We start from the raw sequence: 19,536 nt of genomic DNA, 5'->3' as shown, positions 1-19,536 counted from the left end.
CAGCCTGGAAACACCAAGCCCTAGTGGGACAGAGGGAGAGACAGGGACAGTGGCTAATGGCTCTCCAGCCCAGCTGTCAACGCCCAAGTAGATTCCCACTGCATTTTGTGCTGTGTGGATGCTGCTGGCTTGGCATGCAAAGCCACCCTCTGCAGTTGTCATCAGTGTTTTTTGTCTGCCATACACAGAGAAAGCCTCACATGGTGCTGAGCTTGCAGCAAGCATTGCTCTCCTCCAAGAGGAGGGCAGGGAGTGGGTGAGCCAGAGGACTCTCGGGATAATCCTCCTCCACTGAGGCAAAGGAGCTGGCAGGGCTGTCCCTGCCATCCCTCACATCCTGCCTCTGAGCTGCCTCCCTCTGCTGCACGCTTTTAACAAGAGGTTTCAATCCATCCCCATCAAATCTGACTGATCCAAAAACCAGAGCAAGGCCCCTAAACCACCGTCTTTTGAGCCTCTTCCACACATCTCCTCAAAGAAAGAAAAGGAATGAAATGGTAACAATAAAAGCCTAAACCAGATGTCTCTCCAGGAAAAAAATGAAATATATCTAAACTGTGAAGAAAATTATTTGTTGTCACAGACAAGCAACAAAATAGAGGAAACAGAGCTGCAGAGTTCCTTCCCACCATGTGGCATATGGAAACTTCTCTGTGACAATGCTTTTGTAACTTCTACTTTTCCTGTCTATTGAGTCAAAACTGTGTTCTTGGCAGGTCTCCTTGGCCTATGGAAGACACGTAAACCCCACAAGCCCTGTCATTAGCTCACAGCTTTATTTCTGAAGAGTTAAGTTTCTTGGAAATGGAAAATATGGGATATTTCTGGTGTTCACTGTGCTGATTTTGTTGCCTGATAATCACACTTCTTGCAAATGCAGCTGGATCAGAATCAGAATTCTCAAATCCAAGCTCCTGGCATGCTCCAACACAGGGCTGAGTTCTCCAGCTCAGCTGTTCTTCCCCAGCCATAAGCACATGAGGGATGAACATGGAAGTTATTGCTCAACACTTCCAACATTTCTCCCGGTTCCTCCCAGGGAACAAATGGGGCAGCTCTGTGCCATGGGCACGGAACCCTTGCCCCACACTGACAGTGTGCTCCCACCTGCTTTCCTTGCCTCTGCCTGCTCTGAGCACCAGCACAGACAGACCTATGTCTGTGCTCTGTGAAAAACACCCCAGAGAAACTGAGGAATTCTTTGGACTTTTGGGAGAGAAGGAATTGGCAGAAAGGAGGAAGCGGGGAAGGGTAGAAGTATAGAAGAGTACAAAATTAGAATGACTTTTCTCTTTTGGCCTTTTCTTTTTCCAAGTAAAAAGAGAGAAAGAAAACAAAAAACAACCAAAAAAGGCAGTATCTGGATGGACAAAAATCCCAGTTCCTTTTTGATTGATTCCGTTTTCTTTGTAAACAAAAACATTCTGCAAGTAAACCAGAATAAGAGCATAGAAAGGAATAAAAACAGAAAGAAGGACTCTGAAATTACTGGGTTATAAACAGCAAACAGGCCAACAAATATAATTCAACCAGCTCTTGGCTTAAGCAAGATCTTTGGTATCTTCCTGTGGTATTTGTCTATTTTATGTACAGCTAGAGAAGGGATAACAACACTCTGAGCACAACACTGAGCAGCTGGACACAACTTGGGTTGGGGAAAGCTGTGAAAGTCCCCAAAAAGAGCTACCACCCATTGCATTACAGTGAGGTTTAATTGCCTGCTGCTGTGGAGCTGGCTCACTAGAGACACAAGACATCTCCTGGCTTGAGACCCCGTTGTTTTGCAGCAAGGATTCTGCTTTGGTGCTTGGCTACAATATTGTTTTTCAAAATTGTTAAGGGGAAAAATCCTATCTTTAGTAGATGTTATGGTATTTTCTGTGGCTGCCGAAAATGTGCTGAAATCAGATGAAATGTCTGCTGACAGGCTTATAAACAAAGTGATTTCATGTGAGCTAAGACATGAAATCATAAGCTTAGTCTGCAAAGAGAAGTGATTGCTAGTATGGTGAGATCCAGCACATTGAGCAAAGCATGAGGCTGCTCCCAGCACCCATCCTCTGTCCAGCAGCCTGGACATCAGGGAACACACTGATCTCAAAAGCACTGGGATAGAAGACTACTGTTTGCTGGTTTGCTTTCCCCATGGTGAGGAAGACCCGGCTTCCCAGCTCCACATCTCAGGGCTCTGTACTGAGTAGCCCAGCAGGTGGAAAAACAAGTCCAAGGACACAGCAGTGCCCTGGGATCCACAGAAATGCTGTGGCAGCACTGAAGACTTGTCTGTCTCTTAAACAAAACTTGAACTCCCTTAAATAGGAGTAGCCCTCACTACCCAGTGGCCAGCCTTTGCAGTCTGCAGTCTCTAGCAACAGGAAAAAAAATCCCAGTTTTGTCGAGACATGTTCAACAGCCTTACCCTCCTTCAGCTCTCGATCTGGCTTTGGCATGGGTTTCTTTGTCAGGGACAGCCGGGGCCCATCCTCGGGTTCACTGCTGATGCTTGATGGGACACTGAGGAGCAAAAGAGAAAAGGAACATCATGACTTTGGCCACAAGTTCTTCAACTTGCATTTTTGCTTCCTTTGGAAACAATACACAAAAACTCCAAGCAAATCAGTACTTTGTACAAATGTCACAGCCATACAAGCTGAAGCCCTGTCCTATGGCAAACATTGCTGTTCTGGTAATGAGAGCAACAGCTTCCACCAACAAAGCACAGACACCAACAAATCTGACCAGCACAACTTGGCTCAGCAATCAAGTTCCCTCTAGATCATTGCTGGTTTTGAGGCACTCAGTTAAAATAAGGTTCTTGTGGGAATGTTTGCAATGGCAAGGGGCAGAGGGCCCTAATTCAACCAGGATGGTGTGCTGGGTGGATGGGCAGTACCCCTGAGTGGCAGGCTGGTACGCCACCACGATCCCACCATGGGGAATGGTGAAGCTGCAGCTCAGCTGTGGCTCACCTGTGCTCATCCTGGCGGGCGCCGTACCTGTTCCAGTAGTTCTGTGGGAAAAGAGAGGACAAACTTCTTAATCTAATGCTCCAGCCAAAGCCAGGGATTACCTGCTCTGCCTGACTCCCAGGGACATCAACCATCCTCTCTGGCTCCATCCCACATAACTTTGGGCAATGGCCTGAGTTCACCAGATTGAAAATGTGGATGAGGCTGTATGCGCCTCTCCTTCACCCCAGGAATGCCTCCTTTGCTTTGCCATCCCTGTTTTCCTACAGGGAACAAACCAGGCCAAGACCCAGCTCCTGAGTCACCCACAGAGGTCTGGATTGACGGGAGAGGGGCAGGGGCAGCTGTCCTAGAGCTGTGAGCTGCTGGCCCAGCACAGGCAGGCGTTACCGGCTCCGTGTAGGCGAATCCCAGCCCGGCCGCTGCCACCCGCAGGAGGTGGGACTCCAGCTTGTGCCGCCGCAGCAGCGCTCTGGCCTCCTGCAAAGAGAACAAAAACACGAGCAGATGCACATGGCCAGCTTCTGCAGGACAGTGCAATGCCCCTCTGCTTCACAGGGGTTTGGTTTCCATGCAATGCTGCTGGTTTCTTTAGGTTGACAGATGCTTGGGCCAACCCGAGGCACAAGGCTGAGCCACTCAATACATGACAGAAGCCTGAATCCCCAAAATTAGTGAGCCTGAATCCCCAAAACACATGTCCAAAGCTGGCAGAAATTCCTGAACACCTTGGTGAGCCTTGAAATATCTGGGCAAAAGGCTGGCCAGAGAAACCCCAGCTGCAGAATGAGGTCAAGTTCAGGCTGGTGGGGCAGGGACCCTGGCTGGGCTGTGCCTCAGTTCCCGCCATGGAGCCCATGGCCTGGCCCTGGGATGCACTCAGAGTGCTTGGATAGGGGGCAAAGCTTAGGCAGCTGGAAATTGTCGATCAGAGGGCTTTATTTTGAATGAAAAATCTGCAAACACTGGTATTTTTCCTAGAAAACTATTGTGCAAAGCAAAAATAAATTTATTTTTTTTAACAGAAAACTTCCAAACACTCTAAACTATTAAATTTTTTTGCCAACTTCAGAGTTTTTTTTCCTAGATTCATTTTGTGATGGAAAAGAACATTTTTTTCTTGTTTTCCTTTTCATAATTTTACTTTTATTTTTTAGTACTTTATCAAATTCACCCTGATTTGCCTGGATGTCAAGGAATTCCCAAAGGAATGGAAAAAACAGTTCCTGCCAACACTCTGTTTATGGTGCGAGAGAAATGACTGGGATGGGATGGGATGGGATGGGATGGGATGGGATGGGATGGGATGGGATGGGATGGGATGGGATGGGATGGGATGGGATGGGAGGAATTTCTGTATGGTGAGGAAGGCAGCCCCAGGGCCAGAGATAAGGGCTGCCTAGACTGGAGAGGAAGCCTGTCCTGCTGGGTGATGGAACACACACTGTTTGGTTACTTGACCCCAGCCTAACCCTGTGATAGCAGAGCTACTGTCTGCAGAACAGGCTGAGCCCTGAACTCCAAGCTAAGAGATTTGAGAGTAATGCTGGGATCCCATCCTCCCCTGGGAAATTTTTCCTAGCCCTGTCTGAAGAGATGCTGCCCTTTGCTTGGAGTTTCATTGCATTCCTCCTCCATGTATCCTCCAGAGCACTGGGCAAGAGGAGGGTTTACACTGTTGGTCACTGCCCTCCCTGGCCTTGCTCAGGCTTTACTAGGCTGAATTCCCCATTTAAAGAAAATCCTGTCCACGAGCTTCTCCCCTACACCAGTGACTCTGAACTTGCACGCTGAAAATCACCACCTCAGCATCACCAGCGAGCCCAGGACTTCTGCTTCTCTTTTTAAAGTGGTCCCACCGGGGCAAAGCTGCCAGGCTGCTTTAATTTCCACCACATTTTTTTTGTTAAAATCTCCCACCAAGAGCTCTGAGGTGTCACTCAGTCTCACCTTTCTGGGTTTGATGATGGCTGGATCCACTGTGCCTTCCAAGAGACCCTCGTAATAACCTGCATTCTCCAGGACATCTTCATCGTCCGGGTGGAACAGCAGGTAGGACTTGGCACACTCCAGGGCTTTCACATAGTCACCAACTGGGGGGAACAAACAGTGGTCAGGGGAGCACAGGAGGGCACAGGGGGCTCACACAGAGCCCAGGAGGGGACTCTGCAGGGAGGGAAGCACAGCCTGAGCTCCCCCTCAGCTGAAGCAGCAGCCCAGGACTTCATGGGGCTCTTTTGATGCCTCTTTGTCTTAACCACTTCACCAGCAGGGAAACTGAGGCACAGAAACAAGACTTTTCTACCATCACACACAGACCAGATGGTGTCCCAATTACATCCAGATGGATGGGCAGGATGTGGACACTGTCTGGCATCAAACTGCCTCTGATCTGTGCAGCATCTCTCAGGGCCCAGGAGTTTTCACCTACCACAGCAAACCTCTAACCGGGCAGAGGAATAAAGAAGCCTGTACACCACACATGAACTGACTCCTTCTGCTTTCTTCCTGTTGTGATGATGAATCTTTATGTTTTAATAGAAATTTTGAAACCCTTGCACAGTTTGCCCTTTCCAATAAAAAGTTATTAGCAAAAGCCTGAGAGAGCAGATGTCTATTTTCTTTTATGTAACAAAACATAATAAAATAGCCCACAGAACCACACAACTGGCATGATATTTTAGCACTGCCAACCCCTGACATTTTGCCATGCTGCCAACTCCTGCAACTTCGCTGCGAATCCTAAAATATTTGGTAATTGTCAAAAATTGGCATCTAGGGATAAGCTTGAGCTAAGTCATATGTCTGTTATATATTAATTTAGAAAATGTATCAGTTCATTTCAGAAAATGTGAAACATATGAATCCAAAGGATTTTAATATTAAAAGGCAAATGAAATGACCCTAAAAAACCACGATTTATATAAAGAAAAGTAATGTTTAAGCTAAAGGTTGGGCTTTTAAAACCTGACTGATCATCTAAAACACCTTCATAAAATTACTTCACTGTATTTTAGTCAACCTGACTTTTGAAGAGACCATTTCCAGTGTCCTTTGCTTCTCTTTCAGACCGTGCCTCTGCGTCGCTGTAGTGTGGGCACTGGGGGAAATAGCCTTATTCCCATATGGAAGAACTTGCACCGAATGAGCAGAACTCAGCAGTGCTGTGAGGGACAGGACTTTACCTCTGTAATAGGCAAACTGCAGGTAGTCGTAGTGGAGGGGCAGGAAGTTCTCGATGGGCGAGATGCGGCCCGAGCGCGTGGCCAGCTCCCGGACACAGTCGTGCTTGCAGGCCAGCACCTGCAGGTAGTGATCTGCCACGAAAGAGGGAGAGCTGCTCTGAGCTGAGGGGATGGTGACAGTGCCCAGACAAGGACAGACAGAGGTTCAAACTCCTCAGCTGAGGGATGTGCAACTCACACTGCTTTGGCCCAGCAGGTGAGTGTGCACTGCGGGAAAGAGCTCATATTGTAAATCGAAGGCAACTCCGACGTTGGTGAGGGAGAGAGAATGATGCATCTGACTCCATGGATATCAAAAGGCTAATTAATTACTTTATCATACTATACTATATACATTTCATCTAAATTGAATCTGCCAAGCACTCACTCTGCACACAACTGCTCACACTGTACAGAATCCCATGACTGTCAGCAACAGTCCCAACACACACACACAGTTAGCTCTGACAGGCCAAGGACACAAAACATCCTCACTTTGGATAAACAATCTCCGTATTGCATTCTACTTTGGCACAACACATGCACAGCAAGTGATAAGAATTGTGTTTTCCCTTTCTCTGAGGTTCAGAGAATGTGAATCTCAGAAATGCTTGGGAAGGATTGTGCCTTGCTCTTCCCTGTAAAATGTGGCGACAGCTCAGGCTCCCCCCCAGAGCCAATTGGACAGAGCTGCAGTTATATTTTTGCCTCCTTTAAGAAATGCCTTTCTCCTTCTCTCAACTGTAGAGGGAGCTTGAGCATCTCTTTGGTGTGGCAGGAGCTGCGGCGTGCAGGGACTGCAGGTGGCAGGTTGCACTTCAGCCGCAAGAGACAAACCACAAAGCAAGCAGAGAGGTGAAGACAAGGTGGCCACATGTGCTGACACATGAAATCCACCTCCAGACTCCCTTCCTGCAGCTCATCCTTAATCCTCTCCTTTCCTGCAGCAAGAAAGCTCCAGAGGGCACAGGGAGGTTTAGCTAAGAGGGGCTGGTGCAGGTTCTCAGCACAGCCAAGCAAGGCCAGTCTGAAAGGTCTGAGGTGCAAATCTGGGTAGCAAAAATCCCCCTGTTTGCTGCTTCTCAAAGATGAGGCACCCCTCAGGGAATCACAAGCACGGGGTAAATACTTGCCATTAACAAAGTTTCTTAATTAGTGGGACTCCATAGTATAGACGTTGTACCAGCTGTACAGTTTCAAAGCCAACACTGACATCTGATTCCATTTTGGAGCCTTTGCTGCAATGTACTTACGAATCTAATTTGCTTGCTCTGTCTCTGCACACCATTAAAAACCTTAAGAAACAAACACAGGCTTGAAAATAATCATGTGCTCAGCTACCAAGGCATTTCTTAAGAGCTGCCATAAAAACCACCTGAGGAATTTGCAATGAAACCAAGTGGAAACTCAGAACAGTGCCTATGTGCTCTTGGCTCTTGACAGGTAGTCTGAGTAGTTTTCTGACTTACCATGCATTTTCAGGGTATTACATTAGGAAAAGCAAGAAGGGAAAGGACATAAATCATATTGCTGTAATTTAAACCTGTTTAAGCATCCTAGATCTGAAATAATCAATCCATCAGTGAGAAGTACTGTTTTTTCTTGGTACTGTAATCAATTCACTGAAATGTATCTGTCCTTAGGGGAAAAAGGTGAGAGTGTTTCAACCCCAAGCAGCAGCAGAGGAAATCAGTTTGGGATTAAAAAGAAATGAGTTTGAAGAAACCTAAACTCTCTTTTCTTGGTGTATTATGTGTTCCCACTCCCTACTGAAATGTCTGAGCCTGAGTGCCTTGGACCAGGGGTGAACTTTGGATTATGCTGTCCTGGAAGGAGCCACCTCAATTCCTACAGAAGAGCAGTTGCACCAAGGATCTTATTTCCCTCCCTCAGCTCCATGTTCCTTTGGGTGCCTGAATGTCCTGGGGTTTGGGGTAGTTATGGCCAGGCACACATGGCCAAGCCTCAGCCCTTGCAGGGACCCTCTGGCTGTTGTCCCCCCAGGTGATGTCCTGCTCTGAGCACCACCATGGCCCTGTCTGTGCTCAGGAAGGGCCAGCACAGAAACACCTCAGCCCACTGGGGCTGCACTCAGCTGGCACAGCACAGGAACAGTTTGTCCTGTCTGAAGAGCAGCAGCTCTCAGTGAGAAGGATGCTGGGCCTGCTTTGCCACTGAAGGCTGCTCTCTTGATGGGTGTCCTGCTCAAGGCTCTAAAAGCAGGCCTGATCAGCTGACAGCCACACTGGGACCAAGTCAGCCTTTCCAACACTTCTATTTTTTGCATGGTAAACAAACCCCACCAGGGCAGCTTCCCATCCGGTATGCTGGTGGTTTCTCCTCTTGGTTGTTTCAATTAGATTTCCTCTCCCGACACAAACAGAATTATGCAAACCCAAAAAACATTCTGCATCTGAGTGAAGTATTTTCCACATAAGAAGCAAGATTTCGGGGCTTGATGCAACTCCAAGACCATAAGCAGATAAATAAGATTTCTGTCACCAAACAAACGTTAATTTATTGCTCTTCCTTCCCTTACAACTAATTAAATGTAATCTCATTTCCAATGAGAATGAACTGTTTTAATCCTCTCTGGCTCAGAGCCACACATGCAAATCTGAAGATTACACAGCAACGTTCCATTCTCTCCAGAGATTTCAGTCAAGATCATAATTAGGTGGGCCTCCACTAATGACAAATCCATCCTTTTGGATGGGGAGAAAATCCACGTTACAAGCTTTTTTGGCAACTTTCCTGGCCACCTGGAGCACGGCCAAGAGAACTCTGCTGCTCTCTTCATGTGCTCTCAGAAACAGAAAACATAAACAAAGGCCAGCAATGCCTGGATTCCAGGGAGGTGTGTGACACTGTGTACAGGGGAAATGGAAGCAGTTTAGATAAAGCACCTCAACTTTCAGCTCTAACAGAAAGCTGCAAATGCTCCACACATCTGGAAATGCAATTCTTCTCGCCCAGCTTCTGTTCAGGACCAAAATGAGATGTTCTAGCTCACTGTGCTCTGAGTCTGCACTTTCTGGGTTTCCAGGTGCCTCCTGCAGCGTTACTCATCAGCAGCAGAGGTGGGAGGGAAGACACTTCAACAAATCCAGCCAAGCCCAAACTCAATAACTAAAAACATTTCAGGGCCACGGGTGAGAACTCTAAAAATGCAAAAAGATCTCACCTGCAATAGCTTCGTAGAGACCAGCCTTGTAATCCAGGTGCTCGTGCTCCTCAAACCTCTGTGGTCCCTCGCACATGAGCTGGCAATCCTCATCCTCAGAGTAGTATCCTTGCAGGGCACGCTCCAGGAGCTCAATGGCCAGCTCGTACTCCTCCCTGTCGTAGTGCCTCACCCCAGCACTGTAGTCCTCCTGCAGAGCAGGCAGGCAGAACACAAACCATGAGCAGGCCATGCTGCCTGGAGCACAGCATCCTGCAGGGCTTCTCAAAGGAAGGTACAAGGCGACAGGGACAGGGATGGGACAATCTCCCCATACCTATCAGATATAACCACTTGTACCAAACAATGTTTAAGCCATCGAAGGACTTTTGGACCAGTGGAACCTAATAAACCTGCTTAAAGGCTCTTCTGAATCCTCCATGCTTAGGGAATCCTTAGTATCACTCCTAGATTTATGCATTGAAATAAAAAAAAATTTTTTTGTTGTTTTTTTTTTTTTTTTTTGTTTTTACCCTCCCACCAAACAACAACACTGAATGCCAAGAGAACACATTGCTCATTTTTTTAGAATGGCCTCTAATAAGCACCGCCATTAATTACACCCAACAGCCACTTCTGCTCCCCTGAGTCTTGTGAAATTGGGAAGTTGGGGGTGGCCCTGGCATTTGACTTGGGCTTTTGCTTTGTGGAGGTGGAAGCAGCTGACACTCTCCTGCCTGCCACTGTGCACCCTCACCACCACAGCCACCCATGTGCATGTCCCTTGCCCAGGTGGGAGAACTCAGGTCAAAAGAAACACACAGGAGCTGTCCTGGAGGAAACACACAGGAGCTGAGATGTCATGGAAGCTTCCATCAAAGCTGCCTGCTGGTGTGTGTTCACAGCCATGTGAACCCCAGAGCACTCTGAACAGAGGGACCAGGCTGGGGATGCAGCTATCAAACAAAGAGCAGAGTGCCCAGAAAAGGCAGGAGCAGGCTTGCCTTAAGGGAAAATGCTGAAAGGAGAGTTTGTTTTGCTGTATTGGTAAGAATTTCCTCAGTCACAGATTAATCTCTTTTGGCCTCCTAGTCTCTCCTCTCCAGACTTCTTGATACTTAAGCTGGGCACCTCTTCAGCCTCAGACTCACCATGTGCTGCCTGGCCTCCTGGTCAATCAAGGTGGCCTTCCCTGACATGGTCTTGTAGTTCTCCAGGTCCTGCTGTATCTCCATGTGCTCAGGATTTGCCATGAAGAAGGTGTGAGCTGCATTTGCTGCCTCCTCCAGCTTGTTCAGCTGTAACAAGGGGAGAAGGACCAAGTGAGACTGGTGATGTAGAACATAAACACAGCTCTGACATCCTTTTGACACCATTAGATTGGGAAATGATGGGATAACCAAGGAAAACCTGAATGCAGAGGCTAAAGTAAAAAGCTGAATTGAGAGGAAAGCCCCATATAAGTGAAATGGAAAGAGCTGGAGCTCCTGAGAGCCAGACAAGTCCCTGCAACAGGGTCTGCTGGTGATGGGATCCAGCCTGTGTTCCAGCAGCACATCCTCTCAACTCAGCTACTCCAACCCTCTGCACAGTTCCAGGTGGAAAGATGCTCTCATGAGATATGAGATGGAGAGAGGAGGGGAAAGCAGTTGCAAACACTGCTCTCTCTCAAGCCTTGGAGGCTGAGCTTTGTCCAGGCTGAGGCTTCTGCTTGGAGACAGGGACTGAGGGCCATTTATTAAGCTCAGCTGTGTATAGCTGCAAAAGGCCAAACTCTGCTGATGGTGGCAGAGGTGTAAAGAGAGGTTTATTTTGATATACCCAATTATTTTGTGTTTAGAGATTCAGAAGGAGACCAGACATCAGTTTCACCCTAGAGAAAGCCTCATAAACAAACAGAACTGCTAGTGCTAAACACATCCATGGCAGCTGCTGGGAGCATCAGGAGCAGAACAGATGTTCAGGTGAAACCTCTTCACGAGCTAGCAAGAGAGAAGTCACTAAAACATTTGCTTCTGAAAGAAAGCCAACACCACTGGGTACCAGCAAGCTGCAGGCAGGTCCCTGGGATACATCAGCAGCCTGACCCAAACCTGTCAGCCAGGGCCAGGCTAATGCTAGCCCAGGCTAGGTTGGGTCCAAGTGTTCTCCTTGGCAGCAAAACCCACAGCAAGCCCTGTGCCACTGCTGCAAGGCTGCTCCTGAGGCATCAGAGCCAGCAAGCCCTGGCACATCCATGGGACACGGTACAGCAGCTCACCTGCACAGGCACCCAGCAGGCAAACCCCAGCAGCAGGATGGGAACAGAGACCTGCAGGGAAGCATGAGCTTCACATCCTGCACCCTGCAGCAGGGCAGAGTGGCTCCAGGGCACAGCCAGCCCAGGAAACACACAGGAATGTCCCCAAAATGAGGGTGAGAGCCGCAGCATCCCAGCCCACCCCCCTGCACACCAAAGCACAGCTGTGCTGCAGTGCCCACAGAAACGCAAAATATTTGCCTTGTGTAAACTTCAGAAGTTTTTAAGGATTATCTCTGGACTGACAACATGTGCAGGGGAGCCAGATTTTACTGCAAAAACAACATCTATTCCAGTCTTTCATTTGGATTTTTCCAAAGGACACCACTCTCCATAATAATCCCTTGGCTTTCCAGCAGGCATGAAAAATGACTATAAGAAATTTTTAACTAGGACAGCACATACAAAACCAAAACCCCTCCAGAATAGAAGTTTGAGTTGTTTTTTTTTTTAAGAGACATTCCGATTCAGAAACAGAAGTTCCATTTTGAAATAGATCATTTCAAATAATCCCACTCTGGAAAAGTTCATTGCAGCTGGACACCACAGGATGTGGGATAAAGGACTGACCAGAGCATCTCACAAAGGCAATTCTCAGGTCCTGCTGAGTGTCTGTGGGAATGCCACTGCATCTGGTAATCAGAGACAGTCAAGATGGAACAAAAGGTTTGTTGGAGATGTGAGCTGCTGACCTGATCCAGAGGACTGCTAAGAAGCCACTGTTTGAGCTGCCTGGGGGAATTGCATTCTTCCACACCACAGATTTCACAAACAGCACCCTGCCCGTGCAGATTTAAAAGGGACTAAAGACCTCTCAGGAGGGGAAGTGGTCCCTAAAGACACAACCTGCAATAGTCTGCTGTGGGATGTTCTTTTTCCCTTTAGCTCTAGATCCTTTTCAGCAAACTGTCAGAGATTCCAGGATGGGCTTAATTCTTCTGGATAACATCCACCTCTGTGAAATAGGACAAGCCTGATTTCTAGACAACAGAAAATCCCTTTCAAACAAGGCTCATTCTATGTCTAGTCCTGCTGGCTCTACACAGCAGAGATGACCTTTGGAGTTTGCTAAGTGGACTTGAAGCAGAACATTTCAACTCAATGCTTTTCAATTTATCACGTTCCATATTTGCCTTAGAAACATTCAAGTAACATGAAGAAGCCAACAGCTGCTAAGGTTAGGGATAGTTTTTAAGTCAGTGAGTGTGTATAAAAGCAAAATTCCTAACTGGTAAGACACGTTCAGTGTCTAGCTCTGACATTAGTTATGAAACACTCTGGGGAAACTTTTGCCAAAACACTTTGAATTCAAAAGGAGCAGGATATTTTGGTGCTTAAAGGTCTGGGCTGGGACTCAGGACACCTGGACTCAGTTCCTGGCCCTGTCACAATCTCACTGTGCAGCCACTGGAAAAATATAATTTTGTTTTCTTTGTGCCTGGTTTTCCATTGTTTCTAACTAATAACAATAAAAAATAATAGCATTTCTCCCACAGAGCAGTAATTTTGTTTATCTGGATGGCAAACAACTTGGGGGCCATAAGCATGTGCAAGCACATAACACAAGGAGATTTTGATCTTTGCACAACAACTGCTGAATGAAAATGAGCAAGGAAAAAATGACAAATGAGCACTCACAACCTCAGTATGTGCTCTAAGCCCTGCTTGCTCACCCCACTGGAATGAGATTGCTGGACTCTTGCTGCAGCTTTGCACCAAACCCTGTGTATTTCAGCCAAAGAAGACACAAGAAATCAGAGCACAGCATTGAGAGAGCCCTGGGAACACCCTGTCCTGTCCATTTTGATCTTGACATACCAACACCTAGAGCTGAGAAGGGGAAAACACAACACGTAAGTGCTGCGGGGCTCTGATGCTGGAAGATGTTTATTTTCCTCAATGAGATTTAGGAGTGGTTCGTATAAAAAATATTTTAAGCAGCAGAACCTCAGATGAAAGAATTTGAGCAAACTGCAATGCTCAGTTTCACTCCCAGCTGGGACAGTGCTGGCCTGGGCTTCAGTGGGGTTGTGGCTTCCAGCCTGCACTAGGAAGGCTGCTGTGACTGGAGCACTGTGCAGGAACAAACACAGGCTGGAGAAAGGACCTGGAGTGAGCATCTTGATCATCACTAGACAACTGAACCCAATTCTCACTGATAACCATTGAGAAAATCCTTTATGGAGCCTCCATGGGCTGCATGGTGACACACAACACAATTCTAACAGACCCTTACTATTGATTGCCATTCTGGTACCTGTCCAGGTATGTTTAAGCCAGCAAACTCCATGCTGAGCAACCTGATTTGTACCTGTGATGCCACAGTCACCAGCCTGCTGGGCTAAAGAACCAAGCTGTCTCACTGAAACATGTCTGGCTTGCTGCTTGATTTTACCCCCACTTCGGCTGCTGGGTGCCCTAAAGAGAAACCCAGAGGATTCACCCCATCACTGACAGCTGCCCAGACACCTCAGACTGGCTCAGCTCCAGGGCAGGCACATGCTCTCAATTCACACTTGCCTTCATCCCTTGCAGACAAATGAATTCTGACCAAAGCCCCTCTGGTGCCAGATGCTCAGCAGGCTGGCACAAACTCCTGTCCTCTTCCCCAGGGAAAAGGGCTCACTGCAGCACCATGGCTTCAGCTACAACAACCCAAAACTCACAGTCCTTTAGGTCTGCTCTCTGGAGCTTGGCAGTGGGACAAGGAAGTGGAACAGGCAGGGTGCCAGGCCTGTGAGACAAGCACTGCACAGCTTTACAGTCAGCTCATGCAGCCAGGGCTGCCCTCCCACCACCACTCTGCTTGTGCTGAGCACTGACACTGCAGCTGTAACCACAGCAACTACAGGTATTCAGCTGCTCCCAGCTCATCCTGAGCTTGCCAGGGCAAAAAACAAGGATGAAAGAGGTGCAAAAGCCAGAGGATTTTAGAGAGAATGTAGCCAAACTGACTGATTGAGAAAAGAGGTCACAGGTATGATATAGCCAAGACCTTAGACTATTCTTCATACTGAGTTCCCATTGCATTGAACTTAATATCAGATATTGGCAGCTGTCATGCATTCTGTGTCTAACTGTCCTAACTCAATCTGCTTCTATATTAAGGTTTCTTCATCACATAAAATATAGTTTCAATTAAAACTTTTTTTTTTTTTTTTGAGGGGAACAGAAGTAAGGTTTATATATTGGAAAATATGTCAGATCCCTCAGCATTTATTCCCATGCCAGGACTGGACCTACCTGCACATAACCTCAGTTAACTGCAGAGTGTATGAACCTGGCATGGAGCCTGTGATGAAAGATTTCAAACCATTCAGCTGACCTAGAAACCAAAGTTTCCAACCTCACAGACAATCCTTGGTTTGCTGAACAGATAATGTTTTTCTAAACTTTTCCACAGCTCCAGTGCTGCTGTGTTGTACTGAAGGTTCAGTGCACTGAGCTCTGCAGAGCAAGGAGGCTCTGGAGCCTGCAAGCACAACAAGGGAAATAAAAGGTTCAGTGCCATGAAGGATTAATCCTGTTGTGTCTGTGCAGAGCTTACTGCCCAGGAGAGAAGGAGCAAGGAGCGGTGAGATGGTTATAAATAGCATCTGACCTTATCTCAACTATTGTATTATTGCAAATAAGAAGGACGAAATTCTCCAGAGAAGTTAATTAGGAAATTTTCCTTCTGCTGATGGGTCACACATTTGCTGAAGTGTTTGCAGCCCACTATGGCACCAACTGTTCCCACAGAACCACCAAAATCAGGGAGCAAGGCAAGCAGGAAAAGACCTTAATTGAGTGCAGGGAAGAGGTACCAGGAGCCAAAGGTGTGAGGCCATCTCTGAGTTCAGTTCCACACCATCCCCTGCTCTCCAAACCTTTTACCAGTTTCTTGTCTTCCAACTCAAGATTAACAGGGCTGCCTCCTATCCCTGCTACTGCTGTGTTGGAGGGCAACAATGATGCATTCCTGGAGGCTCCCCATGTAAATTTTCAGAGTTTTTTTCATTTTCAAAATGAAGACAACCTCCAGCCTGCTTTGGACAGTTCCTCTCAGACCATCCCAGCTGGTGTGCTGCTGCCTACCAATCACTCTGGTAGACTCAAATCCAAAACAAAACAAATTTGCAGAACTGACACAAGGAAAATCTCTCATGAGAAAGGAAATTTAGAAACAGCTTGGGGTTTTTTGGTATTCCAACAAGCAATTTTCAGGACACAAACATATGTGGATTGGTAGCTGCGTGGTCAAATGAGCTAACTACATGATTAATTTTGTCTTCAGAAAGTGGGAGATACTTGGAAATCTAAAACCAAACACCACTTCAATATTCTTTATGGAAAAAAGTTCTTTCAATTAATGAAGACAGAAATAATATTTTTTTTAATGAATCTCTCACTTGAGCCACGCTGGCATTATTTCATGTGTGCATGAGTCCATGCTGAGCAGACTGGCTGGATAACTCTGTCTGAAAGGGCCATTTGGCATTAAAAAAACAAATTAGATTGACCCTCACATTCTCCCTTCCTTCCCTCTCTGACATGCTCTTCTTGGACTGTTCCCAGGCATGTAAGAATGAAGATTTCCACACGTTTCTGGCTGTGCATTACATGCTTCAGTGCACACTTGTGTAACCAATCCTGCACAAGGAGCAAGGCATTTACTCACAGCAAAACCACTTCCCAGCGGGAAGGACCCTTCCCATATAAATCTCCAACACACTGAAGCATTGCAGGATTCATTTGCAGAGAAAGCAGTGGGAAGTATGTTTGTGTTTACTGAACCTTCGATCTGACTGTGAAATACACTCTGAGCCACATTTTGTCCTGTGTAGACACTCAGTCTACAAACCCTGAGAGCAGCAGCTGTGTGTGAAACAGTATTTTCAATGAGGAAAAGGTGGGATGCATTCAGCCCTCAGGAATCTGTGCAGGTGGTTACCCATGAAGTTCCTGCACCCCAGAGTTTTGTTTTCCTTGGCCAGATAATTAACCAGTTCCTTCAGAGATGAGTAGCACGGGAGAAGCAATACACTCACACACTAATGGCAACAAAAGGTGAACAGCATAAAACCAGCCAGGCTTCCCACAGCAGAATTTCTTCTTGCATGTCCTTCCTCCTGTTGTTATAACATCCCTGTGGCAGCCTGAGCTGTTGCTTACCTTGAAAAATATCAAAGATTAGCCTAGGCATTTTAATCTAATGAAATCAAGCAGCTAGGACAAGCAGGATGTGACTATTCCCTCCCTGGACCACCAGCACTCCTATAGGCCACTGCCTGACAGACAAATAATGAGCTTTCATCTATATTATGACTGATAACTGAGAGTCAGGTGTTCCCCAAAGTCATGGGAATACCTGGCAGAAGAAAGGTGAATCTCACTCAACACACTGGTGAGGAGTGAGGGAAGCCTTTGCCATCAAGGGAGGAGGGTCTCATGCTTTTAGGGGAAAACCAGAACAAAACAAACTTGGCAGGCAGTTAAAAGCAGCTTTGCAGTTTAGATGGGAATTTTCTCCAGCATCCACACTGCAGCTAATCAAGCTGCACTGACTGATAACTGGGTCACACTCCTAACCCAGCTGTCTCCACACTGGTATCTCTATGGCAGTAATTACTAAAACACTTAAGAAAAACACAACAGAAAAATCTGAGACAAGCAGAAAAATTCCTACAGCAGAAACTTTCCTCCCTTTCTACGGTTTAGCAATGGCTCAGCACCTCTTAGAAGAGTCAGACATAATGAGCTGCTGAATGCCCTTTGGGAGCCAAAGTTTCCTGTGGAGATGTATGTGCTTGTCTGCTGCTACCTAACAACATCCAAACAGCCCCTGTGTCCCCAGAACACGCCCTTCTCAGAGCACACATGGCTTTCCACCTCCATCCCAGAGCCAGGAAGACACAGCAACCTGCTGATAAATGATACTTGTTTTTTGTAGCCCTTTCATGCTGTAAATGGAATTTTGTCAACAGGCTTAAGGCCTGTGCCAGCCTGAGGACTGCCTCCCTACCTTTCCCTTAGGCCACAGAAAGGTCTTCTAGAGAAGGAGCTGAATAACCATGGTCAGTTTGTGGTATTAGCACCAGAGCTTTAGTTTGAAAAGCAGAGTGCAGAGCCCTGAGGGTGGGCTGCAAACAGGACTGTGCTATCTGAGGAAGAGGTTATCTCTCCCTGCCCTGATCTGTGATGGGGCAGCAAAGGGAAAAGCAAACAAACTATAAATTTCAACAAGAAAGCAGACTCATGGCATATCTGTGCATTGTTTCTCACCCAAAACCTTGACAGTCTTCAAGGAAATGGTTTTAATTCACATTTTTTCCAGACACAATATTTCTCGAATACCTTTTCCAGGGCTCAAATCATAAACCAGCAAATAATAATTGACAGCTGCTGAATTCATGGAAGCCATCGTGATGGTGATGGACATTAGGGCACTGCAGATCTGATTAAATAAACCCATCACGTTCCAATCCAAGCATTTTGCAAAGTCTGTAGGAGATCTACAGACTGGGGGTGGGCTGTGCTCACCATGAGGGGAACTGACTGACACCAAGGGGAAGCAAACTCAGCTTATGCCTTAGGTGGGTTTGAAGAAAACTGCCATAATTGAAGAGAGATTTTTGTGCTGATTCTCCACTACTGGGCCAGCACGAAGGCACTGCACTGGAAACAAAGTCTGCAGATAAAGGGAGAGAGTACAAGGAAGAAGTGAAAATATATCCACAATTCTGCAATTTAATCTTGGTTGGTCTGCAAAGCAAAGGAGAGGTCCTGCCAGGAACACTGCCTGCATGGGCTGCCAAGTCCAGTCCAAAGGTTTGATTATCCCAGGAATCTTCCCCCAGCAGTGGCCAGGGGTGGACACTTGTGGGCAAGCCATAAATACATGGTAGGTACACAGGGACCCTCACACACAGGGCATTGTCAGCAATGTCCAGCAGCTTACAGGCTTCCTGAACCAGGATTTGCCTCTGAGCACTGCGCTTAAAAGCCACTGATGGCCCTGTCCTCCTGGGAGTTGGGTACTCCCTTCTGGAACTCATTTACACAGGCTGCAATAAATAAGGGATTTGGGAGATTTTAAGACATCAGTATATTATTTCCACCAGAGTACACGTTAGGGAGAGAAAGACCTACCACTAGGCTATGGTAGAGTTTTCAGAAAATGTGGAGCTGCAAAGTACAGGCTGACTCATCTGGGAGGCAAGAGGAATTGCAGCAGTGATGCAAAACTCCTCAGTACCTCCAATGCTCGTTGTTCATAAAACTCAAACACATCCGAATACAACAGGGATAGGGTTTCCTACCAAAAGGCATCTTCTGAAATTAAGGGACACGAAACAGGGCAGAGGAAGGGGTCCACAAGGCATCTTCTCATCCAGGACACTGAGAGCGCATCAGGTCTCAAGGGCTGTTGACAGGATGAGTATGCTGGCTGGATGGATTGTGTTGACTTCAAGCAGAGCAACCTCCAGGCATGTTCCCTGAAAAATGCGACCCTGGAATTTCAAGGGAGAGGCTCCCTGTCATAAGGGTTGACACACAGCACTCTGAAGAACCCACTTTGTGCATTGCCACATTCAGTTTACCCAGCACCACTGCAGAAACGTGTATTTCATTTGGAGAGGATGTAACTCTACCCTTGCAAACGTGCTTCTTACCCTCCTCCAGCTCCCCCAGCTTTGATGAGCACTGTTACTGATTTGAGAGAGGAACTGCTGGCTTTGACAGCAGAGTCAAACCAGTCTGGGTGAATGGCAGCTCTGCCAGCCCAGGGGCACTGTTTGGAGATGTGTGCTCTGCTGCTCAGGCTCTTGGTGCTGCTCCAGAGGCTCCTGTGGACTTACACCAGGGCAGGTTTGGCTCGTGCTCCAGGGAGCAAGGCCA

General features: G+C 47.0%; 1 protein-coding gene across 1 annotated transcript in view; it reads right to left on the bottom strand.

Annotated features, from left to right (window-relative positions):
- The window catches only part of P3H2 (prolyl 3-hydroxylase 2), a 64,478-nt gene that overhangs the window by 6,739 nt on the left and 38,203 nt on the right, over positions 1-19,536 (bottom strand). The window contains exons 2-8 of the mRNA XM_058812161.1: positions 10,508-10,654; positions 9,378-9,567; positions 6,155-6,286; positions 4,920-5,062; positions 3,360-3,449; positions 2,970-3,010; positions 2,420-2,514 (exon numbers count right to left, since the gene is read on the bottom strand). Of these exons, the coding sequence (XP_058668144.1) occupies positions 2,420-2,514; positions 2,970-3,010; positions 3,360-3,449; positions 4,920-5,062; positions 6,155-6,286; positions 9,378-9,567; positions 10,508-10,654 (838 nt within the window). The remainder of the gene's footprint in view (positions 1-2,419; positions 2,515-2,969; positions 3,011-3,359; positions 3,450-4,919; positions 5,063-6,154; positions 6,287-9,377; positions 9,568-10,507; positions 10,655-19,536) is intronic.

Source organism: Ammospiza caudacuta, chromosome 11 (genome assembly GCF_027887145.1).
Source record: "Ammospiza caudacuta isolate bAmmCau1 chromosome 11, bAmmCau1.pri, whole genome shotgun sequence".
Lineage (NCBI taxonomy): Eukaryota > Metazoa > Chordata > Aves > Passeriformes > Passerellidae > Ammospiza > Ammospiza caudacuta.
The sequence above is the reverse complement of the archived record's forward strand: the minus strand, read 5'-3'. Positions and strand labels throughout refer to the sequence as shown.